General features: G+C 40.9%; 1 protein-coding gene and 1 long non-coding RNA gene across 3 annotated transcripts in view; one reads left to right on the top strand and one right to left on the bottom strand.

Annotated features, from left to right (window-relative positions):
• The window catches only part of srgap1 (SLIT-ROBO Rho GTPase activating protein 1), a 34,065-nt gene that overhangs the window by 4,766 nt on the left and 3,315 nt on the right, over positions 1-25,984 (top strand). Inside the window, exons 2-22 of one of the 2 annotated variants that reach the window (XM_020714085.2) lie at positions 2,905-3,100; positions 4,584-4,638; positions 4,715-4,822; positions 7,662-7,724; positions 8,218-8,415; positions 9,522-9,650; positions 10,193-10,414; positions 10,538-10,639; positions 12,097-12,294; positions 12,687-12,771; positions 12,862-12,889; positions 13,024-13,057; positions 14,911-14,971; positions 15,221-15,298; positions 15,378-15,512; positions 15,723-15,828; positions 17,435-17,659; positions 18,957-19,036; positions 19,275-19,476; positions 19,844-19,975; positions 21,425-21,749. In XM_020714085.2, the coding sequence (XP_020569744.1) occupies positions 2,905-3,100; positions 4,584-4,638; positions 4,715-4,822; positions 7,662-7,724; positions 8,218-8,415; positions 9,522-9,650; positions 10,193-10,414; positions 10,538-10,639; positions 12,097-12,294; positions 12,687-12,771; positions 12,862-12,889; positions 13,024-13,057; positions 14,911-14,971; positions 15,221-15,298; positions 15,378-15,512; positions 15,723-15,828; positions 17,435-17,659; positions 18,957-19,036; positions 19,275-19,476; positions 19,844-19,975; positions 21,425-21,749 (2,762 nt within the window). The remainder of the gene's footprint in view (positions 1-2,904; positions 3,101-4,583; positions 4,639-4,714; positions 4,823-7,661; positions 7,725-8,217; positions 8,416-9,521; positions 9,651-10,192; positions 10,415-10,537; positions 10,640-12,096; positions 12,295-12,686; positions 12,772-12,861; positions 12,890-13,023; positions 13,058-14,910; positions 14,972-15,220; positions 15,299-15,377; positions 15,513-15,722; positions 15,829-17,434; positions 17,660-18,956; positions 19,037-19,274; positions 19,477-19,843; positions 19,976-21,424; positions 21,750-25,984) is intronic. The other variant, XM_020714086.2, reaches the window with a different exon arrangement.
• Positions 442-25,606, bottom strand: LOC110017606. Its single transcript, XR_002293044.2, has 3 exons — positions 25,413-25,606; positions 1,797-1,928; positions 442-723 (listed from the first exon to the last, which is right to left on the bottom strand). It is a non-coding gene; the product is annotated as an uncharacterized LOC110017606 (long non-coding RNA).

The following is a 25,984-nucleotide window of genomic DNA, read 5'->3' as shown; positions in this document are numbered from 1 at the left end:
AGGTGTGTCCAGCAGGTTCTAATTGCTGGACACACCTGAACCAGGTGATCAAGGTCTGGAGCCCTGCTTTAGACTTAAATGTGACTCAAAAAAATCCTAACAACTAAGTTTTAGTTTTGTCTAAATTTGCTAACATTGAGTCTTATTTCTGTGTACGGCGCCACCATGTGGACCCACGAGTGTCAGTACGTGTAAACCTGATGATGATTAGATTAATAATAAATACAGTTTTGTAAACATGGAACAGCTGTTTCCTCCGTAAATTTGAACTTTTCGAACAAAACAGTGAAAGTTTGAACTGATGTAACGTCAGACAAACATCTTGTCACTCAAACACCAAACCGATAAGCTCCGCCTCCTCCGCATTTTCCTGCAGGAGCGTGCAGCACTGGGGCTCTGCAAAGCTCCCATTCATCTCAATGAAAGTGTTGCAGTCCAACATGAGACGGCAGCCATTTTAATTTAGTGAGCAAAGACCGGCAAAGTGATGTCACAATCAATAAAGCCAGGCTCAGACATGAGCAACAATGGAAGCGCGGTTCTGCGGACGCCGCAGTTCTCCTCAGAGCGCCGTGGCTCCCACAGAACGCCGTGTGTTTGGGAGTCGATGCGGCAGATGCCAGCTCCTCACCTTCCTCATCACATGGTTCACACAGAGTGTGTGGTTACCAAGACAACAGGTAGTGGAGTGGATGGGGTCCCTGGGGATTGCTGTGTGTCTGTCTGTGTGAGAGAGAGAGAAAGATTGGTTCCTGTGTTTGTGGTGCTCGCCCGGCCTCTGCTGCAGAAACGGCGAGCAGTGGAGCGTGCAGCCGGGCTTCAGCCGCCGACTGAGGCAGAGGAGGGATTCAGAGTCAGGCTTTCTAACGTCCAAGGTGACTCCTGACAAACACACATCCTTCATCTACACATGGATGGAGGGATGGTATAGGAGGCAAATGACCATCCAACCACATCTACATAAATGCTGCAGGATAATCTAATTATATGAACCAATTCTATTTAAAATTCAGGGTTTTTTAATATTCTGTTCATTATTTTAATATTGATTAATGCAAAGAGAAACCAATTCTGTCAGATGGAAAGCTGAGGGTCCAAGGTTGTTTTCCACGACTTTAAATTCATTATTATATGAATTAACTGGGGATTGCTGTGTGTCTTTCTGTGAGAGAGAGAGAGAGGTTCCTGTGTTTGTGGTGCTCGCCCGGCCTCTGCTGCAAAAACACAGAAATAAGTGGGTCTTTATTCATCAAAGACCCACACTATAAAACAATTTGGGTGTTTTTAACTTGCTTGAAATTGCATTTCTGCATATTTATCTTATTCAAATTGTTGTGAATCAGGAGATTTAAAAAAAGCCGTTTGGTCGTATTTGTGACGCAGAAAATATGCTGCTCCACTCCATTCTGATCATCCACTTACAGACAAATAGATCCACGAACGCCTTTGTTTTCCTCGTCTGAGCTGGAATGGATAGATCTGATATTCCTCACCATTTTTGTTGCAGCAGTAATGTTAGGTTGTAGGTGTGAGGGGCTGTAAGCCAGGGGGAGAGAGTGCAAACAGAAGGATGAGGAGAAGAGGGCGTGCTAACTCCATGCCAACAGTCCCACACACAAATCAAAGGTGAATTTCTCATGAACTCCTGCCGTTTTTAAAGAAACTGTGTCCTAGAAAATTCACTATTAAGGGAAATGAATAACGCCTTGATTTTTGTTTAAACCTGTAAATAACAAATCCTTAATGACCCATCATCCAATGAACATTCAGAATGGCTGTAGGTGAGGCGAGGAAACCTGATTAGCATCTCAGTTGTCTTTTCTCCACACTGGACCGTCACAAAGCTGGCATTTCTGCAGACGCCACACAGAACCATCAACCCATCTCCACAGAGAGCTGGAGGTCACGAGTTTAAAGAACTGCATCGCCTGAAAAAGACGAGATGACATTCGGGTTCTCTCACATTGTAAATATTGTGCTTATATAGTGCTTTTCTACCTTGATTAACCCTACAACCATAACTATTCAACCTCTGCAACTCAATCAATGTAATTCACTCATGGAGAAAAGCCGCTTTACGCCATTAAGCAATACTTCACAGTATGTTAGTAATGTGTTGTATTTTGGTGAATCAGCTGATTCATGTTGATCGTGTTAATGGTCAAAGAATTACACAATGTCAAAAGAATGAGTGTTGTTTAGGTGTCGTGGTCTGCGTCTCTGGTGTTAAAGGGTCAAGGCCCAAAGTACCGTCCAGTCCCAGTTCCCTTCACTCGTGTATTCCCACACTGATGGCAGCTCTACTGCTGTACATGGCTCCATGTTATAGCCACCAGGAGCAATGGGGGGGGGGGGGGGGGGGGTCAGTGTCTTACCCAAGGACACTTCAACACACAGGTGAGTAAGTAGGGAACCAAACCTGCAACCCTTCAATTAAAGGTGGATCGCTCAGCCACCTTGAAGATAAACCCTTTGGCTGTTTGGCAGCAAATTCTGTCCATCAAAGCAACAAACGGAGATGATAAAAGGAAACTACGGCAGTCCAACTTCCACCAAAAACCAGGCAGGTGATGGTTTCCAACACTGGATCGCTCCAACCAATATAGGAGAATCAACCCCCACGTCCAACGTTCAAAAAGGTTTAAATGACAGGTTCCGTGTAGTGAAAGGGGCGTGACCATCCAACAAGAATTATGTCCTTTTCTTTGGACACTGATGAGAGTTTGATGTTTCATATTTTTTGACATCACTGTTGAGTCGATACTTTTCATTTTGCCTTACAAAAACACAACATTTGCTTTGGAGGATTCAAAAAAATTCAGATGTTATGGGTTTCTCAGAGGTGCCACCCTCGGGGTCCACTTTCCCATCCCGTAACTCGGCGTTGTGTTGGTGTACATGCAGATGTGCGGACGCAGCTGGTGGAGCAGCAGCGCTGTCTGGAGCAGCAGACGGAGATGCGAGTCCAGCTGCTTCAGGACCTGCAGGACTTCTTCAGGAAGAAAGCCGAGATTGAAACGGAATATTCCAGAAACCTGGAGAAGCTGGCAGAGCGGTTCATGGCCAAAACTCGCAGCACCAAGGACCATCAGCAATACAAGTAGGTTCACCTGTCTCATTATTATTATATCATTTCTAAGGAGGAAACGCCGTAAACTGCTGTGTGAGCAGTCAATGTTAACTTCGCAGATTAAACCAATTCCTCCCTCTTGATTCACATCTAAACATCATTGGCTTTTAATTTAAAACAACCAAGCAGGGCTGTAACAGGTATCAGAAAACTCTGATATTTTCACACAAGTTTGAGTACAAATATCTGCGATTCACTGATTCGCAATCTTTATGAATCTAGTAAACTTCTTTTGTTTACCACTGGAGTTAACCAGGAAGTTGACATAAAAACCTTGACATTGTTTAAAGTGATAAAAATCATTAATTTATTTTTGAAATATTTGAGTTTTATCTGCTATGTTTTGTTGATTCTGATCTCCTGTCCCAAATATAGATATACATAATTAAATACGTGTTATTTTGATGTTCAAACATCCAGTAAAAAGACAAATGTATAGCATTTAATCAAATACATTTAGTTTAATGGTAAGAATCGTGGTTTGGTTTGTGAATTGAATCCACCCGAGTAACGATCCACAGCTACACAACCAACCCCTAAACCTCTGTCTTTTCTGTAAGTAGAAGTGTTTCAGTTTAGATTCTATAATTGAAAATCCGTTTCAGACACGGCTAGTGATGCAGCTACACATATTGTAGGAATTATTGAAAAGAAATAAAATCAATGTGAGACTCTTATGATTTTTACTTAACAATCAGCAAACGCTGCTGCCAGTAACTCTGCCCCTCCCACAGACAGCGGAATCAAGTTTATGCTGAGATTCTTGTTTGTTTGTGCTCATAAATGCAGACAGAGGCAGAGAATTTCACTCTGGGTTTATTTGTTTGGAACATTTACACCATTGTGATTAACTTAACTTTTGTTTTGACACTGTGGTATTTTTAAAGTTCAGTTCTAAACTTGCCAAACATACTTTCTAAGGTTAAAGGAATTAGCAGGCTGCTAAAAAACAATACGTATGTAACATTTTACATTGTCATTCTGACGGTTATAAATAAGTAAATGAGACAATCGGAGATTAGTTTGCGTGGACGTCCTACGGGCACTCACATATCACGTGCACACCCCGTGCGTTGACCCTTTGCATGAGGTCAGTAAAGAGCCAGTACTCGCATCTTACTAACAGCTAGAGTGTAGCGTAAGCGCACAACAGCATCACCTGAACGACATAAGTTCATGTAGCTACCGTTATCCTTACAAATACTTCACACTTACCACACGCACAACAATGGTACGTTCCGTTTTCATGACGTACCTTAAGGTGGCTGTACGAGGCTGAAGGAAACTGTAAGACACACCTGTACTGCTTAAGATGCAGCCGCTCTTCTCTATGACCCTCCAGAGACCCAGACAACCCAAAAACCCCCAGCATCCACATGGGTGAACCCCCCTATACGGGTACATGTGGAACCTCAGGACTGAATGCATTTTCTATACGTCTTTGTTTTGGCAGAAAGGACCAGAACCTGCTCTCTCCAGTCAACTGTTGGTACTTGTTGCTAAACCAGGTCAGTCAGAAGCTTTTTTAGCCCCAAAATGAAACATCCATACGTGTCATTGACCACACCTTCATTTGTTCTTCAGGTGAGGAGGGAGAGTAAGGACCATGCCACCCTCAGCGACCTCTACCTGAACAACGTCATCACTCGCCTCACACACATAAGTGAAGACTCCGCCCGGCTGCTGAAGAGGGTGAGCCTGCCAGCCGGGTTTCATGTCAGTGTCGCGCTTTTCTACCATTAGCACCCAGAAGTCCGTTTAGAAGGACCGACTTCTGGAGGGTTGTTTATTTCAGAAACATCCGGATAAATCAATTCCTCAGCTGAAGAAATGCTGCAAATGCTAACAGCTAAATGCTTTACCTCAAACACAGAAAAACCTTATCCACTTTTCCCAGGCAGACATGAAGATTTTTACACTTTTCTCTCTTAAACTCTCAGAAGTTCATAGAAAAATAAGACCAGATTCATGTACATTTGTCAAACTGAACACATTCTGTACTGGAGACACAGCGCAGAGGAGACTGGTTGACAAAGTCTACAGCCAATCAGGACGCAGAACACAATACGCTGTTAAAAAAAGAGGAAAAGGATGCTGAATAGCACTAAAAAACAGGAAAGAGTGAGACAAGGAAAGGTGACCTTGGATAATTTAAAGGACCATACGCAGTTTTATGTTTTACTATGTTTGGTTTTGGGCTTGAGGCCATTAACTGTGTTTTATTTACATATTGATGTCCTAATTATATAAAGCACTTAGTGTTACTGTAGTACTAAAATACTTTATACATTAAGTTTGATTGAAACCAAACCTGGGGACTCGGGCTTCCTCCCACAGTCAAAAAACAATATTTCATAGCTTAATTGGTCTCACTGAATTGAGAACGTGAATGTGAGACTGGTAAACTGTTCAGGGTGTGTACCCTGGCTTTGCCCAACACTAGTTAGGATAGGCTCCAGTGACCCAATGACCCCAATAACAAGATTTAAATACAAAAAATGTTTCAATACATTTTTCTTGACCATGATACAAGCGGGATGATGCCCGGCGAGGTGTGCATTATCAGAAATTAACAAACTTCACAGAACCAACTGTCACCTCTGTGAAGTTCAGTAATTACTGATAATCCACACCTCGTTGGGCTTTATCCCTGTAACCATCCGGCATTACGTCTTACAAAGACACATTTCAAAATCCAGTCTGGATTCTTTTAGTTTTACTTTACTAGTAAAGTGACTTTAATACATTTGGTGTTTTTCTTTTGAAAAGTTCAGAAAAAGTATTGATTAGACCAGCAAATATTTCGATTTGAATGTTTTCTCTAAAGATTAGTTAAGCTAACATTATTGATGAGTGGTTTGGAGCCAACAAACGAGCTCTGCTCCTCTGAACCTGCCGGCTGCAGAGAAAGCCGAGCGGTTTGGGGAAGGAGTTATGTGGCAGCATCAATATTGCATTATGCTAAAATGACTGGAATCCCAGGATGAATGAATCCCATTCCCATAACGCCCACTGAGAGCAGATCAGTTGCACTCGTCGCCATGGCCACGGGGCTGTTGGCGTTGTCATGGCCACACAGCCGTCTGCCTCCCTTTAGAGCAGAGTTTCTAAGAGGCCCCTCTGAAGTGATGGAGATCTTACTGTTTATAGCTGCTGGCGGCCGGTGCACTTTAGCTACCATGAATAAAAGACGAGCCGGAACCGAGATTAATAATGAAGGTGCCGCTAAAGTTAGAGGTGGCTGAGCCTGTGTGTGAGTGTAATTTGTTAAAGTCCACAGCAAGCCGCCGCAGCCCAAGGGAGTGCTGACTTTACTTTTCATTAAAATCAACTCTTGAAGAAAACATTTCAGTGAGGAGCAGAGGCGAGATTCTCCAGCTAAATCCTCATACTGACCAGGGGCTTTAGGTTGGAGAACTAGAACACACGAAATGTACTGTAATCTGAATCCAAATGTTTACAGCAACAATATAATGTACAAAAAAAACAGTCTTTTTTTTATGAAGATGCCCATCGTTTGTCAAACAAGTTAAGTTTCTAAAAAAAAATATCTGCGATTGATGAAATCCATGAACTGATCATCATTTTTTACAGTATTTTGAGAGGAAAACTCCTCACTACACACTTTATCCACTTTTATCGGATAGACATGAACATTGTTACACTTTAAACTCTCAAAGTTAAAAAAAAAAAACAAGTCCAGGATTATAGAATGAAAACAAATAGAGATTTATATAGATTTGGCCAACTGAAAGCATTCTGTCCAGGAGAGACAGCACAGATCAGATTGATTGACAATATCTACAGCCAATCAGGACGCAGAACACAATGCACTGTAATGAAAAAAAAAACATGCAAAAGTCGCAAAATATTACAGCGAGACGCCAAGATAGCGAAAGGTGAACTGAGATATAGCAAGGAACCACTTTCCACCACCTCCAAACATCAATTTCTGTATTTAGCTGTCGTGTCATAAATCTGCTCTTGTTTTTGGATCACTGTGGATTTCTGGGACAAAATCAACTAAATATGACTTTGAATGAAGCTTCACGTTGGACAAACCCAACCTGAGAAGATTAAAGTTTGATTCGGTTCATGTAAGTGAAGACGAGCCCACATCATCGCTCTCACACTGCCGTGCCTGACAGCCGGCTTCAGGTTCTGATGAAATGCTCGATATCGCTTTTTTTTTTTTGCAGGTAAAGGCTGAATTTCTTTATTTAATGTTGAACACAACCGTTCTAATGGCAGCCAAAACAATTCACTGTTTAAACAATAAATAAACATGAGCAAAAACTTTTGTTATTAATAACAAAATGAATAAATAAATACAAGATGTGATCTTTATATGCTTTTAAACTTGTGTTACATTTTTGGGACAAAAACCAATCGAGTGAAGAGACACTTTGTTTTATTAATTCTAATAAAATAGTTTTTTATGGAGTTAATGAAATGGGTGAACTAGATGTGACATTGTTGTTTCTAAATGCTTTAGCTTATTGTAATCATTTCTGTTGTATTTGTCTCTCAGAGTAAAGAAATCATCTTTCAGCTTCAGGAGGACCTTGTGAAGCTGTTAAACGAACTTTACACGGTAAGTGGAACCCAACTTTTCAGTGTTTGGATCAAAATTTTCGATCTCAATGCAGGTTTTTATGACTTTTGTGTCAAAACAAAGAGTCACTCATTTTGAAGGTACTTTGAATTCTCTTTAAAGAATCTTTTTCTCCTTTCTTTGGGTCTAAAAACGTTTGCCAAGTCCTTATGGAAAAAAGTCTAGCATAAAAGATTCTAAAAGCGGCAGACGGAATCTCTTAACTCAGAACAGATTGTTTCCAAATGTAAATCAAGTTGTGAGGAAGTCTTTGGCTGCTTTCATTTACATACATTTTTGGAGAAGAATCCACCGTTTGCAACAGAACCTCAAATCTGAAACCGCTGAGGTTTCTGATATCTCTTCATCTGAACCTCAACAAATCAGATTAAAGTGAGCCTGATAACCTTGAGAAGGACACGGCATGGAGGCTGACTGCAGTGTTGCAGGCTCTTGTCTGACTGTGGTATTATGGGCTGCCGCTGCTGCCTAGGTGATGAAGACCTACCACATGTACCATGCTGAGATGATCAACGCGGAGGCCAAGCTGCGGGAGGCGGAGCGTCAAGAGGGACGCGTGAAGGGCGTGTCAGGCACGGGCGGAGGCGGAGAGCCCGTGTTCGGCCTGCGAATAGAGGAGCGCCACCAGAGGCGTAACGCTGCTCGCAAGATGGAGAAGATGAGAGAGAAGGTAAACAAGACACCAACTAGTGGACGCATATTGTATTCAATGTTTTCTGTGCTATTATTCTTTCTCCTGATATTTTTTTACTGAATTTTAAGACCATTTTTTTTTTTCGAGAAATGTGTTTCTAACTTTTTGATATAATTCTTTCTGTTTTTCATGATATTTTTATTCCTTTCTGAGCTAATTTTTTAGGACTACAACAGTTGTATTCCTAAAGCAAGTAGATAGCGTCACATCTACGTCTTGCATTATTCAGTTACTCACTCTAAAAAAAAGAGTAATTTTGATAATCCCCATTTTTTTAAACGATATTATTTCTTGTGGAGCAAGTTATTCAAGTCATAAACTAATCAATCAGATGCCTTAATAGAAGGAAGTGGGGGCCAGCAGGCACCTATGTCCAGTGTTTAAAATGTTTGACAGATTCCATGTAGACCACTTTTAGGTGGTAGGGGTGTGGATTTCCAACAAGCTCCCTCCTAATTAGCAAGAGCGGTTGTCATAGAAACGTAGACTCATCCCAACACGAGCCAATCACTGCTTAGTGACGATGTCTGGCTTCAACATGGCGGTGTACGCATCACACAAAAATGACGACTGAATTGACTTCATTTGGTTGGAACCGGACATCCACCATTCTCTATGGGTGACGTTATACTAACTGGCTCCAGTTCTCATACAGTCAACGGTTCTACATTGTGGTCTACCTTTTAACGGGTGAAGTTGATGGAGAAAATTTTTGATCAACAAGTCAACTAGAAAAGTTAGGTTTAAAGTGGAACTCCTGTGATGAAAATGGTCTTTGGTACAAAACCAGAATGTGTGGCAGACACGTTGAATAGAACGGAGGATCATCTGCAAAGCTAACGACTTGACCAAAGTTTTCCCAGACAAAAAGAACAGGGGGAGTATTTTATCTCAATCCTCCATGAATAGAATTTATTGATCAAAAGATAAATATATTATTTGTGAAAAGTAGTATTTATCAGTTTGGATAAACAGAGATCTTGACCAGATCCAATAAAAATAAAAAAGATCATACTGTGATGAAAGATAAACTAACGGTCAATATTTATATTTTTTTATGTCTGTTTTTTTTTCACCAATAGAGAAAAGCAAAGTACTCAGAGAACAAACTGAAGACTCTAAAGGCCAGAAATGAGTATCTGCTGACCTTGGAAGCCACTAATGCTTCAGTATTCAAATACTACATCCACGATCTGCCTGACATTATTGACGTGAGTATCAGATATGATGTCTGTGGAAACTCAATTCGAGTTTTATGTGTGCAGATAGAAAGGAAGTGAAGATTTGAAGAATATTTTACCAAAAGCTTTATCCTAATTCTTATTGGGAGATTAGTCAAGCTACAAAGCAAATAAAATTTAACACGCTTTGATGAATCCATTTATCGGTTTGTTTGTCCTATCAAAATTTGAAATATTCTTTTTTTTTTTGGACTTTTTTTTGCAAGATTTCTGCAAAATATGTTCCAATATACAAAAAAACATATGTACATAGTTGTATACTATTAAAGGTTATGTACAAGTACATGAATATTTCACTTATTATTTACTTTTCCACTGAAAACTGATCAGAAAAATCTAAATTTGACACAAAGAAACTTATTTTTCTTTAAAAATAGTTACTTTTTTTCTGGTAACCTCTTGGGTTAAGTATTGAATATAATTGATACCTTTTTTAAAGTGACATTTCCAACATTGCTTCTCACCAACTGGATCAAAGCTTTCATTTCCTCATCTTCCTCTCTGTTCCTCAGTGCTGTGACTTAGGGTACCACTCCAGTCTAAGCAGGGCTCTGAGGACCTACCTATCAGCCGAACTGAGCCTTGAAGCCTCCAGGAGGGCGGGTCTGGAGGTGCTGGAGGGGGCCGTGGAGAATCTGGACCCAGCCCGGGACAGGCAGCGTCTGTTGGGGCTGTACCCCACCACATTCTGCCCGGCCCAGCGCTTCAGCTTCCAGGCCCACATGGGCGACACGGTCAGTACGAGTTCGATTCCCACATCAAGCATTCAGACACATCATTTTCTCACCCACACTATGACTATATGATGATCTAATAAATGAGAAGGTAATGTTTGCTCCGGTCTAATGTTCTGTCAGGTGACCCAGATTGCTTCCCAGCCTCAGGTCCAGGCTGAGCTCACCCTCCGCCTCACTCAGCTCCAGACCCGCCTGGCATCCCTGAAGATCGAAAACGAGGAGGTCAGACACAAGCTCCATAGATTTTAAATTAGGCCTTAAGATTTTCCTGCTGTTAAGATTTTTAGATCAAACTTTTAACCCTTGGGTGAGCGCCACATAGATTTGTCCAGAAGGTGCTTAACTGATTTTTCAATCATCTCACAAACTCTCAGAGATCCATCAAGCAGCTGGTTTTCTGATGTTTAAGTAATAGCAGGTGTGGTAATGTATACAGTTTTAATGAGAGAACAATGTAGCAGATGTAGGTTCTAAAAGAGGTGGGCCGTCTGAGAAGGGCTTGGCGCTGGAGCACAAAGGGGAGCTGCTCACTCGGCGTACAGGATTCACCATTCACAAGGTTCATGTCTCAGCAGCTCACAGCACGGCTGGCTTATAAAAGGAAAATAAAAGCATGCTGCATGCGTTCTCCCTACTGTAAATGCCAGCACCGCTTATGCGGCACATAAAAAGAGGGGCGTCGGGTGCACGCCACCAGAAACGCTTAAACAATTATCATTTATAATTCATGAATTGAGATTTATTAATGCGTTTATGATGAGCCAGCAAAGAGCAGAGCTACATCTGGAATTCTGCATTGCTGGATGGCAGAGTCGGGTACGTTTGAATAGGTCAGAATTTAAAGCCTTAGTCACATGCATGTGAGGCTGTATTAAATTTTTAAAAACTTTTCACCGGGTTTCGCTAATTGGTAACAAGAACTGATAGTTAGAACACAAGTAGAGTGAAAGATCTCAAGGACCAGGAAGACAAAACATTCCTGTGGACATTTCTGGTTTGAGTCTCAAAACGTGACTTTGATTTTTGAGCAGAGACTCGTGATGGGGGACGTATGATCCCCGGACTTGACTTGGACTCCAGTTCAAAGAACTGAAACCCTTGTCTTGAAGGACTTGCCCCTCTAGGACTTAAAGCCAAATTAGCTAAAAAGGATTTCTGTCTTAGGATTTCTCTGTATTTGATATTTAGATGACTAGACTCCAAGCAAGACCAGGATTTGAGCCTTCCTACTTTGTTAATGAAAGTTCACTTGGACTTGTAATTACAGAATTGTAACTTGGTTTGGAGGTATGACTCTAAAACAGGACTCAAGCCTCAAGAACTGGAACTTACACTGTAGCTTAAAACATTAACTTTACACTTGGACTTGTGCTTTGGGACTTTTGTAAACATGACTTGGATGTAGCCAGAGACTCAAAATTTGACTTGTAAGAAATGTAAAAAGTCTCAGCTTTGTGGTGGATGAAAGCTCTCCGTCGTCCAGATGTAGTTTTTTTTTAGCTTCATCTTGTCAACTGGACTTCTAGTAGATTTGAATCGTTTTGTTTGTCATCAAGAATCTTCTTCAGTTTGTTTTTTTTCTCCTCTACCAAAGTCAATTTGATATGACTCGGCTCAAATTTAGCTTAGTAATGAAGTTGACAGTGAACAATGACTTTTTCTGCACATTTTCTGTTCAGGTGAAGAAGACCTGGGGAGCGACCCTCGCCACCCTCCAGGACATGACAGTACTGGATGACTGCGACGTCTCTCAAAGCTTCACCCACAGCCCGTCCTCCGAGTCCGTTAAGTCCAGCGTGTCGGACGGCTACTTGAACAAACCGAGTCTGGCCAAGAGACGGGCCAACCAGCAGGAGACGGAGCTCTTCTACTTCAATGTGAGTGAACTGCTGGGCTTCATCTTCAAACTCCTTAAGATCCGAACATTCCTGTCTACATTTATTATGATCATTATTTAAGACTGGTTTGGTTGCATTAACCCATCTTCTAAGATCACAAAACTGCAGCAAACAAATGAGATGAATAAAACTATAGGCTGGTCAGAACCAGGACAGTCCAGAAAATCACTAATCGTTGAAACTGTACTGGATCGTTTAAGAAAACAAGATGTGAGGCTAAAAGAACAGCTGGACCGACAATTTAAGAGGGAAAAGAACAATTATTCCCCTACTATATTCAACAAATAACCTGTGGTAACAGATAAAAACCCTCAGGGCTCAGATTTAGATGATCTTTAAGTCTGGCATCTGCTGGTTTGTTCAATCCTCAGAAGTTTCGCGAGTATCTGGAGGGAAGTAATCTCATCTCCAAACTCCAGGCCAAACACGACACCTTAAAGAAGGCCTTAGCGGAGGGTAAGACTGACAGACACCCAAACTCAAAGCTCTGCTTCTTCCAGGTTCATTCTGCAACTTCATACCTTCTCGTGTTTTTTTATTATGCAGGTTATAAATCTGAACTGCTAACTACAAGGTAAGAACTCCTCTCAGTGCACATTTCCATTTTACACAAATGATGTCTTACGTCTCCTCCCACATTATTAGATTACACTCTGTCAAGCTGAAGCGCTCCTCTTACATTGTCTCTCCTTCCTCTGCTCCTCACAGTCGTGGGCGGAAGAACTCCCATAGCAAGCACCAGGTAGAGTTTCAGTGTGGCTGCAGAGTTTTTGTGTTTGTGCTGTTGGTGTCAGAAATGTCGTCATCAATCATTACGTTTAGCCAGTGTCAGTAACTTTACTTTAGTTGGTGAGTTTATCTTTTTTGTATTATATGCATTCAATTCAATTTTATTTCTATAGTCGTCTCAGTGGTCTTCGTACCGGTAATTGTAAGGTAAACATAGTCAAAAGGATCATAGATGCATAGAATTCAATAGGATAATACTAAACTTGAACTAAACAGACTAAACTAAACTGGCATCCCTGCCCTTTGACCCTCTTTGGCGCCAAGGAAAAACTCCTAAAAAAACAGATTCCGGAAAGAAAGAAGAAACCTCAGGGGTGTCCACATGAAGTGATCCTCCCCCAGGACGGACAGGCGATTTACCAGAACTCTTAGAGAAGAATTAACTTATCTAACTCTACAACTACATGTTTAAAGTCCAGCAGACGAGCTTCATCCAGATGGAGTTGGGGGACGGGTGGGGGCGCGAGACGAGCAGGAGACAGGATCCACAGCCAGGTGTAGGAGCAGTAGTAGAGGCGAGCCAGAAACGAGGTACACGCTCAGGTACAGGAGCACGGATGAGCCAACAGGAGTCTGGAAGCACTCCCACTCCCCAGGAGGGGAGAGGAAAAGAGGGACAATACATGAATCACTGCACCAAACAGAGGCATGGAGAACTAAATGATGAATAATGATCAAGAATAGAGAAGAGAGGAAGGGTAGAAGTAGAAGAGAAAAGAGGACAGAACCCCAGTGCACCATAGTTACCCCAGCTTCAACTTCTAGCAGCCTACTAACAACAAATAGTTATTGTTATTAGGTTTAATTTAAACACATTAACGTTAAGTTAAATATTCTTTGAATACTAGGTAGTCTGATAATAATCCTGTCCAAAGAGGAATGTTTTCAGTCTAACTTTGAATGTAGAAACTGAGTCGGCCTCTCTTCCATGAGCTGGGAGTTTATTCCATAAAACAGGGGCTTGGTGGCTAAACGCTCTACCTCCAACCGTACTTTTACTAATTCTAGGAACCACAAGCAGTCCTGCATTTTGCGAATGAAGTGTTCTGTTTGGGTGGTAAGGAACTATGAGATCTTTGATTTAGGACAGGGCCATTCCATGTACGGCATTGTAAAAGTGTAAAAATTTATAAAAGTGTGGATGATCAGAAGCAGACTGAGCAAAGAAATAAAAATAGAAGTAAAAAGGTTTTATTAAACGGCTTACTAAAAAAATATTGTGTTTAATGTCAACTTATGCCTTTCTTTTTTGTATTTAGGTTACCTTAAGTTTATACTTCTTTGACTTTTTTTTAACTCGTTTATGTTTTGTCCTTTCCTTTTTACACCTTTGGCATCCAATTATAAAATGTTCTTTAATTTTTGTATTTTTTATTTCAGTATCACTTGCTTTGCATATAAGCCTCTACTTTTTAGGATTATTTGTCATAATATTTTGTATGTTTTGTTAATTTTGCATTCTATCTGGGTAGTTTTCAATTTTTTTTAATTGAATTAATTTTTAACCGCAGGGCAAAAATCTAAACAAAAAGATCATTTTTTGGAAGAATTGATACTTTCTTAGTTAATAAATATTAGTGTCTCCTTAATTAGAATTAGATATCATCTGCATAGAGACAAGTTTCTACCATTTGAACACCTTCATATATTTGCTCTACCAGCATTGTTTCCTTTAAATGATGTTTAATAGTTTTAGTTCCCTTTTAGAGAAGTCTTGTTCTTGCTCCGTGTTAAAATGCAATAAGTGAAATTTTTATTTAAAATAAAAAAGAAAGACTTATTTGGTGCTCTGACTTTTTTTCTTAGGACTCAACCAAAGCCATACCGCTTCTTGTGGAGAGCTGCATTCGATACATCAACTTACATGGTAAATGTCACCTTTTACCTTGGAGGTGTAATTGTTTAGTTTTTGGAAAACAAAGAAAGAATAGAATCATTAGATGTTACAAACTAGCAGGATATTGCTTTGTGAAACTCACAAGTCGGTGTGGATGGAAATCTGACGATATTTTCTCCAGGAGATGTTGTGTTACTGAACTCTACAAAAGCTCTGGCTCTTGTGTAGAGTTAGTTGTTGTTGCTAAAGGACATAAAAATGTTCCGTCTCTGCTGACAGGTCTTCAGCATCAGGGAATTTTCCGGGTGTCAGGGTCACAGGTCGAGGTTAACGACATTAAGAACTCATTCGAACGAGGTAAGAAGTCAACCCAACGAACACCCGACTGACATCCTGTACCTGATGAATGACGATGTCTCTCCTGGGCTTCATCCAGGTAATGACCCGCTGATTGATGAGGAGAGCAACCATGATATCAACTCAGTGGCTGGGGTGTTGAAGCTCTACTTCAGGGGTTTGGAGAACCCTCTGTTTCCCAAGGAGAGATTTAATGACCTCATGTCCTGCATCAGTGAGTGTCATCAAAGCAGCTCTCTATCCTCAGCCCACAAACCCAGTTTCCCCTTAGTATTTTTTAATCACTCTTTTGTGGCAGGATTTGGGGCTGTCTGCCTTTCTGGGCCGTCGGCTGTTGTTTACAGGATGTGTCACTTGAGTTACAGACTTGTAATGGCACCTGAGTGACTCACCATCACCTCGTCTTGCATATTTCTCACTGCAGGAATAGAGAACCTGTACGAACGCGCACAGTGCATCCGAAAAATCCTTCTGGGCGTCCCTAGAGCAACACTGGTGGTGATGCGATACCTGTTCGCCTTCCTCAACCAGTGAGTATCCTCTCACACTAAACCAGCCGCTCTCATCTGGTGATTATTTGCCATTTTCCTTCCTGTCCCAGAGTTCCCGTGTGGTTTCAAAGCTGAAGATGGGTGTGAGCAGCATTATTGAGAGGGGACAGAAGAGCACACTTGTAGAGATAATAAATCTGAGCTCATTTTGTTTTTGCAGCCTCTCAAATAAATATAGACGGAGAGCAGAGAACAGGGCGGAGAGGCAGGAGGTGTGAGCAGGCAGTGTGATGAGCGTGAGATCCACCAGACGCAATAATTGGTTTGCTTATTAGCAACGCTAAGAAATTCATTTTGCCACAACGTTATTAAACCAGGACTTCTGAGCAGAGTGAAGACATTTTCATCTTTAAGGCCAACAAAAAGCTACTACAACAATTTCAAACATTTAGCAATTATGCACTAAATCCTCCACAGAGACAACCGTCTGAAGACATCATATTGGTGTGAAAGCTTTGAACAAAAACCACTGAGAAGATCAGAATCGGTAACTCCTGCTGCCTTTAACCTAATCTCTGTGATCCCATCAGATTTTTCACCAAAATCCCCACAGGCATAAAACAAAACAAAAACTAAATCAAGTGTTAATCCACCAAGTTTTAATGTGCTGTGGAATTAAATCTACTTAAATCTACAAAGCTGAGTTCCTCATACTTACAGTCTGACCGCTGCTTTACTTCCATTATGGCAAAGCTTTTTCTGTCTTAAAGTCAAGGATGGCTTCAGTAGTTGAGTTAGTCCCATTTACTGTGTAAGAGAACTGGACCGAGTGAGTGTGACGTTACCCATAGACGTTCCTCCAGTTCCAACGAAATTAAGTTATTCCCTCGCTGTTTTTTTGCAATGCACCCGTCGCCATATTGGAACCAGAAATGGTCAGTAAGCAGCAATTGGTCCGAACAGCTGGGTTTGTTTTGTTTTTTTCATTTTGACGTTCATTCAACCTGGAAGTTTTTCTTTCATCTACGTTTCCATGGCAACAAATCCCACCAATCAGGAGTGATCATTTGAGAAGACCACACCCCTGCCACTGAAAGTGGGTTCAGGAGAATCCATCAATAAAACACTTGAAACGTTCTACGCGAGACCACCTACTTTAATTGAGGTATCTGATTGGCCAGTTTATAGCTTGAATAATTTGCGCTACAGCAAAAATATCCTGACTCAGAGGGGACACTAATCTAATACAGTCAATGCTTAGTCCAAAGTCTAAATAACACCCCACTCCCCTCCTCCCAAGATCAGTTGTACATCATAATACTTCTAATATAAATGCCTGCTTTCAGAACATGGATTGAAACTTTTACCATCTTGATCAGACAAGCTTCTACCTCAGATGTCCAAGAGTTACAAAAAATCTCCTCACTCAGAATGGTTTCTATGGCAGCTTCACATAAATTATTGAAGTTATTTGTAGGATAGATGATTTACCAGTGGGTAATAGTTGCCATGGAAACTACACGGCATATGAACATATCCAAATACTTTCGTTGCTTATAAAATGTATTGCCTGGGTTGTAGGGTTTTTTCCCCAATGATGGTTTAGTGAAAGTAGCGTTTTGGCGCTGTATCCTCTTTTCTACAGTCTGTCCCAATACAGTGATGAGAACATGATGGATGCCGGAAACCTGGCCATAGTTTTTGGCCCCACCCTCCTGCCGACACCGGACACCCTGGACCAGGTGGCCTGTCAGGCGCACGTTAACGAGGTCATCAAAACGGTCATCCTGCACCATGACAACATCTTCCCGCAGACCAAGGAGCTACCAGGCCCTGTTTATGAGAAATGTATGACCGGAGACCAGTACTGGTAGGTCTGTTCATAAACCTGACACTATACGCCACATGTTGGAGGAGCTATCATTGATACATTGATGACAGATCAGGTTTATTCATTTTGAAGAGCTATACTAAAGCATTGGTAGTCTCGTCTCATGTCTGGATTCATGACATCATTCAGAGATTCTCCCAGTACGGCGATGTTTACCATCTACTGCAGGACCGGCATCTGAAGGACAGACGCTTTCAGCGGCACTTCAGTCTCTCTGTGACGCAGTTTGACGACTTGCTGTCCCACATCAGTCCGAGGAGGGAAAAACAAAAGCAAGAATAGAATTATTGGTACGGAGACATTTTTTAACAATTGTCTCCGTACCAATAAAAATATATCAGAGTTCGGGAGGAGAAAAAACATCAGTGATAAATCCTCAGATTCTCCTCCATTGATTTTGAGCTCCAACCACTGATGACATCATCAACACGTTAGGGGCAAAGCGGAGTCCCTGACTGTTTGACGCAATGCAAAGCTCTGCAAAAGTTCAACTATTTGAACTCTGGCAACTTTGCACTGCAATTAACAAATAACTATATTTGGTAATAAAAATAAAATTGGTTTTACTTATTATCTAAAAGCTACAAAAACATGGTTTATTTAATGTGAAACTTAAGTACAACTTCTACTGTTCCATGAACTTAACTCAGTTTTTTTGCTGATTAGAATTGTTTTTTTCTGTCTGCAAGCATTTACACTGTAGTAAAATGTATTAAGATGTAAGACAATGCAGTCAACAAAACGTAGTAAAATGCAGTAGGATGTAGTAAGATAAAAGGAAAATGCAACGAAATGTAGTTAATTTTTGCAACATGTTGTAAAATGTAACAAAATGTAGTAAAATGTAACAAAATGTAGTAAAATGTTGCAGTAAATATTGCAAATTTTTGCTAAATATTGCTGTAAATGTAGTGAAGTGTAGTAACTTCAAGAATTGTGTCACGTTTTGGTGTCCTTATAGGAAGGTCATGCTTATGATTTTAGTTTTTTTCACTCATATTTCTGTTGACAGGACCCAAAAGTAGATTTAAAAAAAAAAGAGAAATGTTTTGTTGGGGATGATTTTTATCCAAAGGGCGGAGTCAATACTGCTAGAAGACGATGTTCATTTGTGTTATGAATGAGTGACTGGTTTAAAAGCCGTCAGGTCTGGGTGTGAATAAATCCTGGCACTGCTGTGTCTGTCAGCGTCTTCCCGCCGCCTTCAGTCTTTGTTCATGTTCTGAATGAACATTCTGCTTCATTGCCTGACTCCCTCCTCCTCCTCCTCTTGCAGCGAGAGTCCGTTCAGCGAGCCAGGAGCTCTGGAGGAGGCCGAACCTGATGCCGGCACCGAGACCCAGACCAGTGATGAGGGTACGACTGACCCTCGACCTTCACACAATCGCCCACTCTCCTGCTGCGCTTCTTCCTGGTGGAGAGGCGTTGCCACGGCAACTGCAACCATGGAGACATCACCACATTTCCTCCTTCCCTCTCCACACCCACCCGCCTTGTCTCATTCACCTCTTTATCCGACTTAATAGAAAAGGCTTGCTTTTGGTGTTGAATGGCAGGTTAAGGTTCTCCCTCCTCCTCCTCTCTTTTACAACAGAGGGCGAGGCAGTGGAGGCGGTGGCCCGCTTTGACTATGTGGGCCGCTCGGGCCGGGAGCTCTCCTTTAAGAAAGGAGCGTCCCTGCAGCTCTTCCAGCGCGCGTCACATGACTGGTGGGAGGGCCGACACAACGGCAGCCGTGGCCTGGTGCCTCATCAGTACATCGTGGTGAAGGACAGGCGAGTGCACAGCCCCAGATGGTTTGTACTCGTCCAAAATGAAAAACACAACACGGTGTGAAAACGCTGCAATGTGAATGATGTCTTCTCCAAATGTCCCTGTGGTTACAACTAAATGGTCAGAAATGGGTTGAAGTGTTGGATTTGCTGTGATGTTTCTGTGGAATATGAAATGTGATCAACTGCTTCTTTCATGCTCCATAATTATATCTTAAACTGTGTGTGTTTGTTCAACAATGAACATTTAAAAGCAGGAAATGGAGGTCCTGAATGGAGCTAATCCAGTGATCCAGCTGTTTTACATATTGATGATCTGCAGTGATGGATCTGAACAGAGTTCGTCCTCCCTCTGGGAGCTCAGCAGTCACACTGAGGTTTGTCTCCTCAGGACCGACTCCATGTCCGACACGCTCAGTCAGAAGGCTGACAGTGATGGGGGGAGCAGCAGCACTGAAGACAAGAGGTCCAGGAGCGAGCTGAGCTCCCCCACCGACATCAGACCGCCAGACAACTACAACAGGTCTGTGGTGCAGCAAGAGTTCCCCCATCATGAGAGGAAGCACTGTCTCTGTGCCAAATTCAGTCTGGGATCACATCTGGCTCTCCAGGGAGCAGCATCTGCAGACTCCTCCTGCTGTCCATCATGCCTGGACAGCAGCAGCAGCAGCCCACAGATGCACATTCCTCACAAACGTGGCTCCAATTTCACAAACAGATTCGTCACCAAGACGTTTTGCTGCAACATAATTTACCAAACCAAAACCTCCTGATCGTTGTTCTGGATTTATCTCTGTGAAGCTAACAACGGACTGATTAGAGGTCGGATTAATCTCAAGTTTAGCTTCTTAAGGTGATTGTGTGGCCAAAAACTCAGACCAGAGGAAACCGAGTGATTAAAACCTGATGGAAACTGAAAGCAGAGAAGAGCCATGACTGCAGAAACACTCAATTAGCACATCTTTCACAATTTAATGCGATTTAATATCAATTTATGAGATCAAAATTACAATCTAAATGTAAGTTTGCTTAGGTAAATAATACATCATATAACTAATGATAGAAAAAGAACATGTAAGTTTATTTTTGTACATTAAAAATGAACTAAAAAGCAGTTTTCTATCTAAAAAGAAACCTTATTAATGAACTGCTGTAAAATGAAGAAAACTGTAGTAAAATGTGACAAAATGTCATACAATTTGGCAAAATATTTAAAAAGAAAATCTAAAATAAAGCTAAATGTAATAAAATGTTACAAATGTAGCAAAATATTTGTAACATTTAGCGAAAACCATTAAAGAAATCAAACTTTAAGAGAATCAATCAGTAGTTTGGGAGAAATGATGTTGAAAATTTCTAAGAAAGTTTGATTCCATTATTTATTATTATTTATTGGATTGATGGGTGTAGAATATGAATGAACGTGGAGGAGGATCATCTCAGCCTGATGTGTCACCAGGATCAGAACAGGTTGCTCGGTGAAGGACCATGTGTGGATCACAGAACCACAGATATTCAAACACACCTCCTTCCAGACGAGGTTTCTTAGAACACCATTTTTAGAGTTTTTCTCTTGGGCTAAAAACTTCCAAATCTGCTGCAGTTAAAGCATTTCTGTGAAACCTGCTGCCATGACAACCACTATCCAAACTATCAGCAGTTTGCTTGTAAATATCAATTATTATTCATATAAAGGTTTTACTGAGGCGGCCATCCGTCATCTCTTGAGTTTTGGTGTTTGAGCTGCCCGATATAATATTGTGATTTAAGTAGGGCGGGGGTACATCACCCAGATCTAGATTTAATCAAATATCCAGAAAATGTTTACATTAGAAAATGTCTTGAAAGATTTTGATTAAAGGTCAAATCATTTTCATCTGATGTTAGATAGGAGCATTTCTCTCATATAAAAACAATGACCAGTGTATGACATAATTTTTGAAATAACCTTGATTTGATTTTCCGTCGACAGTCATAGGAGGAAGCGAACCGACGGTCTGTTCCGCCGCCCTCTCTGCCGCTCCAACGACAACGGCGGGGTGATGGAGCGGAGTTCTCCCCCGGTGACAGGTCACTTCAGCCCCAGAGAGCTGCTGCTGGGAAGGAGTCAGGGCATGACCCCGCCCCTCGACAGCCCAGAGCGCCGGCGCCGCTCTGCCGCAGTGACCATGACGGTGAGCCGACACGATTCGTTCAGGAAGCCGGAAGACACGCCCATTCGGCGCTCCTGCAGCGGGCAGCATGGCTTCAGCGACTCTCTTAGATCAAGAGCGATGGACCCCGATGCCCTGGCTCAGGTACACAGATGTACACGTGGACGGTGTTGATCGGGGTGTCAGACTCCGGGTCTCAGGGGCGGCGCCTTACCTGCTGCTGATTGGCAGGTTATTTGGAAAACATGAAGGACACCGACTCTCGAGGCCCGGAGTCTGACCTGTGGTGTTGATCATGTGGATCAGACTTTCTCACAAACATTTAATTTAGAGAATGAAAATATTTTAAACTAAACGTGCTGAAAAGGAGCAGCAAGGATTAACAGCAAGTAAATAGCTTTAGATAATAACGTGTAAACATTGTAAACACTGCTCCACCGCAGAAAACCGTTCAAACACTAGCGTTCAGCGGACACTTCAGATGTTTTCCAAATCTATTAGCACACCTCAAATGGTAAAAGGCGTATACTTGCATAGCGCTTTTTACCCTCTGTGAAGGCTCAAGTTGCTTTACAATCACAATTCCAATCACACACGTATGGCGGCTCCACTACCAAACACTGGCACCAAGGACAATTTGACTTATGGGGAGGCAAGGCACGAGTCGAACCTGCCATCTATTCAATCAGAGGTCGACCGCTCTACCTCTGCATCAAATACAGATTGTCTGTGTACATTAATGCCCACTAGATTTAGTTTTTATAAATGATCAAATTTTCATAATCAGAACACAGTGGATTCATAAAGAAACTTTGTCAAATGTTCATTTTTATCAGATTTTTACATGGCAAATGGATGATGAATCGTAGTGAGCATGTGTCTAAATTGCATTAAGATCTGGGGCATTGGATAGTCTTCCCCCTCTGTCAATGCCACGCCTCTGTCAGTCTACATCAGTAGTTACCAACAAGTGTGAATGAGGAGTAAATGAATAATGAAGCATATGGGTCAACAGTTAGCAAACGGGTCAACAGTCAGCAATCGGGTCAACAGTTAGCAAACGGGTCAACAGTCACCAATCGGGTCAATAGTTAGCAAACGGGTCAACAGTTAGCAAAAAGGTCAACAATGAGCCAACGGGTCAACAGTTAGCAAACTGGTCAACAGTTAGCAAACAAGTAAACAGTTAGCAAACAGGTCAACATTTACCAGTAGGGTCAAGGATTAACAAACTGGTCAACAGTTAGCAAACAAGTAAACAGTTAGCAAACGGGTCAACAGTTAGCAAACGGGTCAACAATTAGCAAACGGGTCAACAGTTAGCAAACGGGTCAACAATTAGCAAACGGGTCAACAGTTAGCAAACGGGTCAACAGTTACCAATAGGGTCAAGGATTAGCAAACAGGTCAACAGTTAGCAAACAGGTCAACAGTTAGCATACAAGTCAACAGTTAGCAAACAAGTGAACAGTTAGCAAACAAGTCAACAGTTAGCAAACAGTTCAACAGTTGGCAAACTTGTCAACAGCTAGCAACTAGGTCAACATTTAGCAATAGGGTCAAGGATTAGCAAACAGGTCAACAGTTAGCAAACTTGTCAACAGTTACCAAACAGGTCAATAGTTACCAAACGGGTCAACAGGTACCAATAGGTATAGGGATTAGCAAACAAGTCAACAGTTTGCAAATAAGTCAACAGTTTGCAAACAAGTCAACAGTTAGCAAACAGGGGGTATTCCAAAAAGCAGGTTATGCGAGTTACCACGGTAAGTTTGAGGCTAAGGAAGCGGATAACCTCAGCTTTCGGTTCCAAAAACGGAGGTATGATTCAGGGTATGTCAAGTTACCATAGAAACTCATGCTCTGAACATAATCTGGTCTGGAGCAGATTTAGTTAAAAGTTAGTTTGTTTTCAGAGAGGTGAAGGAGCATGGCGTGTCCATTTGAAGATAATTATTGGATGAAGAAGCTCAGATAATACTTTTTCCACCATGAGAGGGTGATAAGACCACATATGGATGTTGGAAAGATAAACTTTTTACATTGATCTAACTTAATGATTTGCTTCAGTTTATATAAATCATTTTTTTGAGTTCAGTCAACTTAAAAATAACATGTAGTTATCATACATTTATTTTATTTTCATTCAAATTAATTCAATTAAGTAGGTGTAACTTTGGTGCTGCTGTTAGATTGGCAGCGCAAGGAATTGTGGGATACCATTGCCTTTGCCTGTCTGGACAGATTTGGGTACAAGTGTAGGTTTTTGTCTAAATATGTTTAGTTGTAGGTGTTTTACTGTGTTTTGCCGAGTTATTTTACCCTGTTATGTTTAATGCTTTATGCACCATGAGTGAGAGGGAGGGAGAGGATGATGTGGTTATTTAGCAACACTAGTGCAACAGTATGGTAAAAGAACTGAAGTTACAGTGAGAGTCATGGTAATTAAATACAGGGTGTGTATTGTAAATCCACACTGTATCATTTATTTAAATTTTATAAAAATTAGAAAATCTGCAGCCTCTAACTTAGACATATGAGAGTTCAAGAAATACAATAAATTAAGATGGAAAAACAATTAATTCAATTGGAGTAATAGGCCATTTAGTTAGATAACTATGTAAATTTGAGTTGTATAAATAAATATTGAGTTGGATAGATATAAGAAATTAGGTTGAATAAATTTCATTCAATTACTTGTCACCAATTGAATCAATTCATTTAAGTTTTATAAGTTGTATAAACAACATCACAATGTAATTGGATCTAAGATCAGAAACTCTTGCGTTTACTTTGTCCATTATTTTTCTCCAAGCAGAAACTCTTTCTTTTGCTGATGATGCAGTCGTATTACTTTTTTGATGGACGTATAATCTTCATACGCCGTCATTAAAATCTCCAACTCCGTCTCACTGAAGTATAGTGCTCTCTTTTGTTCTCCACGCGTTTCCATGGTGACTCGAGATATCAGACTTGCCCTGTACGAGCATTAACCCAGGGTTACCAAGTCGAGCGTAATTACGCTAACTCATATCCGGTCATTTGGAAGCGACATACCCAGAGTAAGTAAATTCAGGCAGACTTCAGCCAGAGTTCAGGGTTAAAGTCAAGGTAGTTTAATCTTGCTTTTTGGAATAACCCCCTGGTCAACAGTTAGCAAACAGGTCAACAGTTACCAAACGGGTCAACAGTTAGCAAACAAGTCAGCTATTACCAAACAGGTCAATAGTTACCAAAGGGGTCAACAGGTAGCATACGGGTCAACAGTTAGCAAACAGGTCAACAGTTAGCAAACAAGTCAACAGTTAGCAAACAAGTCAACAGTTAGCAAACAAGTCAACAGTTAGCAAACAAGTCAACAGTTAGCAAACAAGTCAACAGTTAGCAAACAAGTCAACAGTTAGCAAACAAGTCGCTAGTTTTACTCAAAAACTCTTGTATTTGCTGCTTATTTCTATAACCGCTCAAACTACAGAAACTAAGTCATCAATAAACACATTCCCCCTTCCACTAATTATACAGACATATGTTAGCAAACCAATTCATTCACATGTTTGCCTAAAATGTTTACAGTTAAAACAGCCAGATTTGCTTCTTCTTTCTACCTGACTTTCCAGCCTTTAAGTCAAACTGTCCAAGATGAGCAACAAGAAAAGAAGGGAATATAAATCATCTGTTTTTTTGACTGTGCAGCTAAAATGTTAGCAGCTAACAGCTAGCCTTCCTGTGAGCTGGCTAAATAACATGTATTGTATAATATTTGGCTAAATAAATGCATGAACTTACCTTTCAGGTGTTTGTACTCACCTGTTACTGCCTTAAACACTATCATTTTTTCTTTTCCAAGAGAAACTCAGCAGCAGAGTCCACCATTTTCCTCTTCTTCTTCTGTGGTGTTTAAAAGGGGTTGACACCAAAGTGTGTGTCTTTACCATCTGCTTTGGTGCTGTTTTAAATACTGGTTTAGTATTTTGTGTAAATGTGCAGTTGAATGATTTTTTAGCCAAATGCTAATATAACAGACTATTTTCATTCCTATTTATAGTTTTATGTTGAAACGGGACTTTTCATCTCAAGGAGGGGGCGTATGGAACACTGTTTACTCCCACAGTTATGACTTTCTTTCTCGTAAATTTACAATTTAAAAGTCGTAATTAAAAAAAGAATTTTGTAAACTGGGCCTAAAGCTCTGTCGTATTAAACAAATAAACAGTCAGATGATTTTCAAATATCTCACTAATTAGTGGAGACACTGTTGTAATAATTTAATGAGAAAGTGAAGTATACAAAGCTTTTAATTTGTATTCTATCTACCTTATGGTTCAAATAAATTTTATTTATATAGCTCAAATTCACAACAACAGTCGTCTCAATGGGGT

The sequence above is a fragment of the Oryzias latipes genome, chromosome 23 (assembly GCF_002234675.1).
Source record: "Oryzias latipes chromosome 23, ASM223467v1".
NCBI classification, from domain to species: domain Eukaryota; kingdom Metazoa; phylum Chordata; class Actinopteri; order Beloniformes; family Adrianichthyidae; genus Oryzias; species Oryzias latipes.
This window is presented reverse-complemented; position numbering and strand designations above follow the sequence as displayed.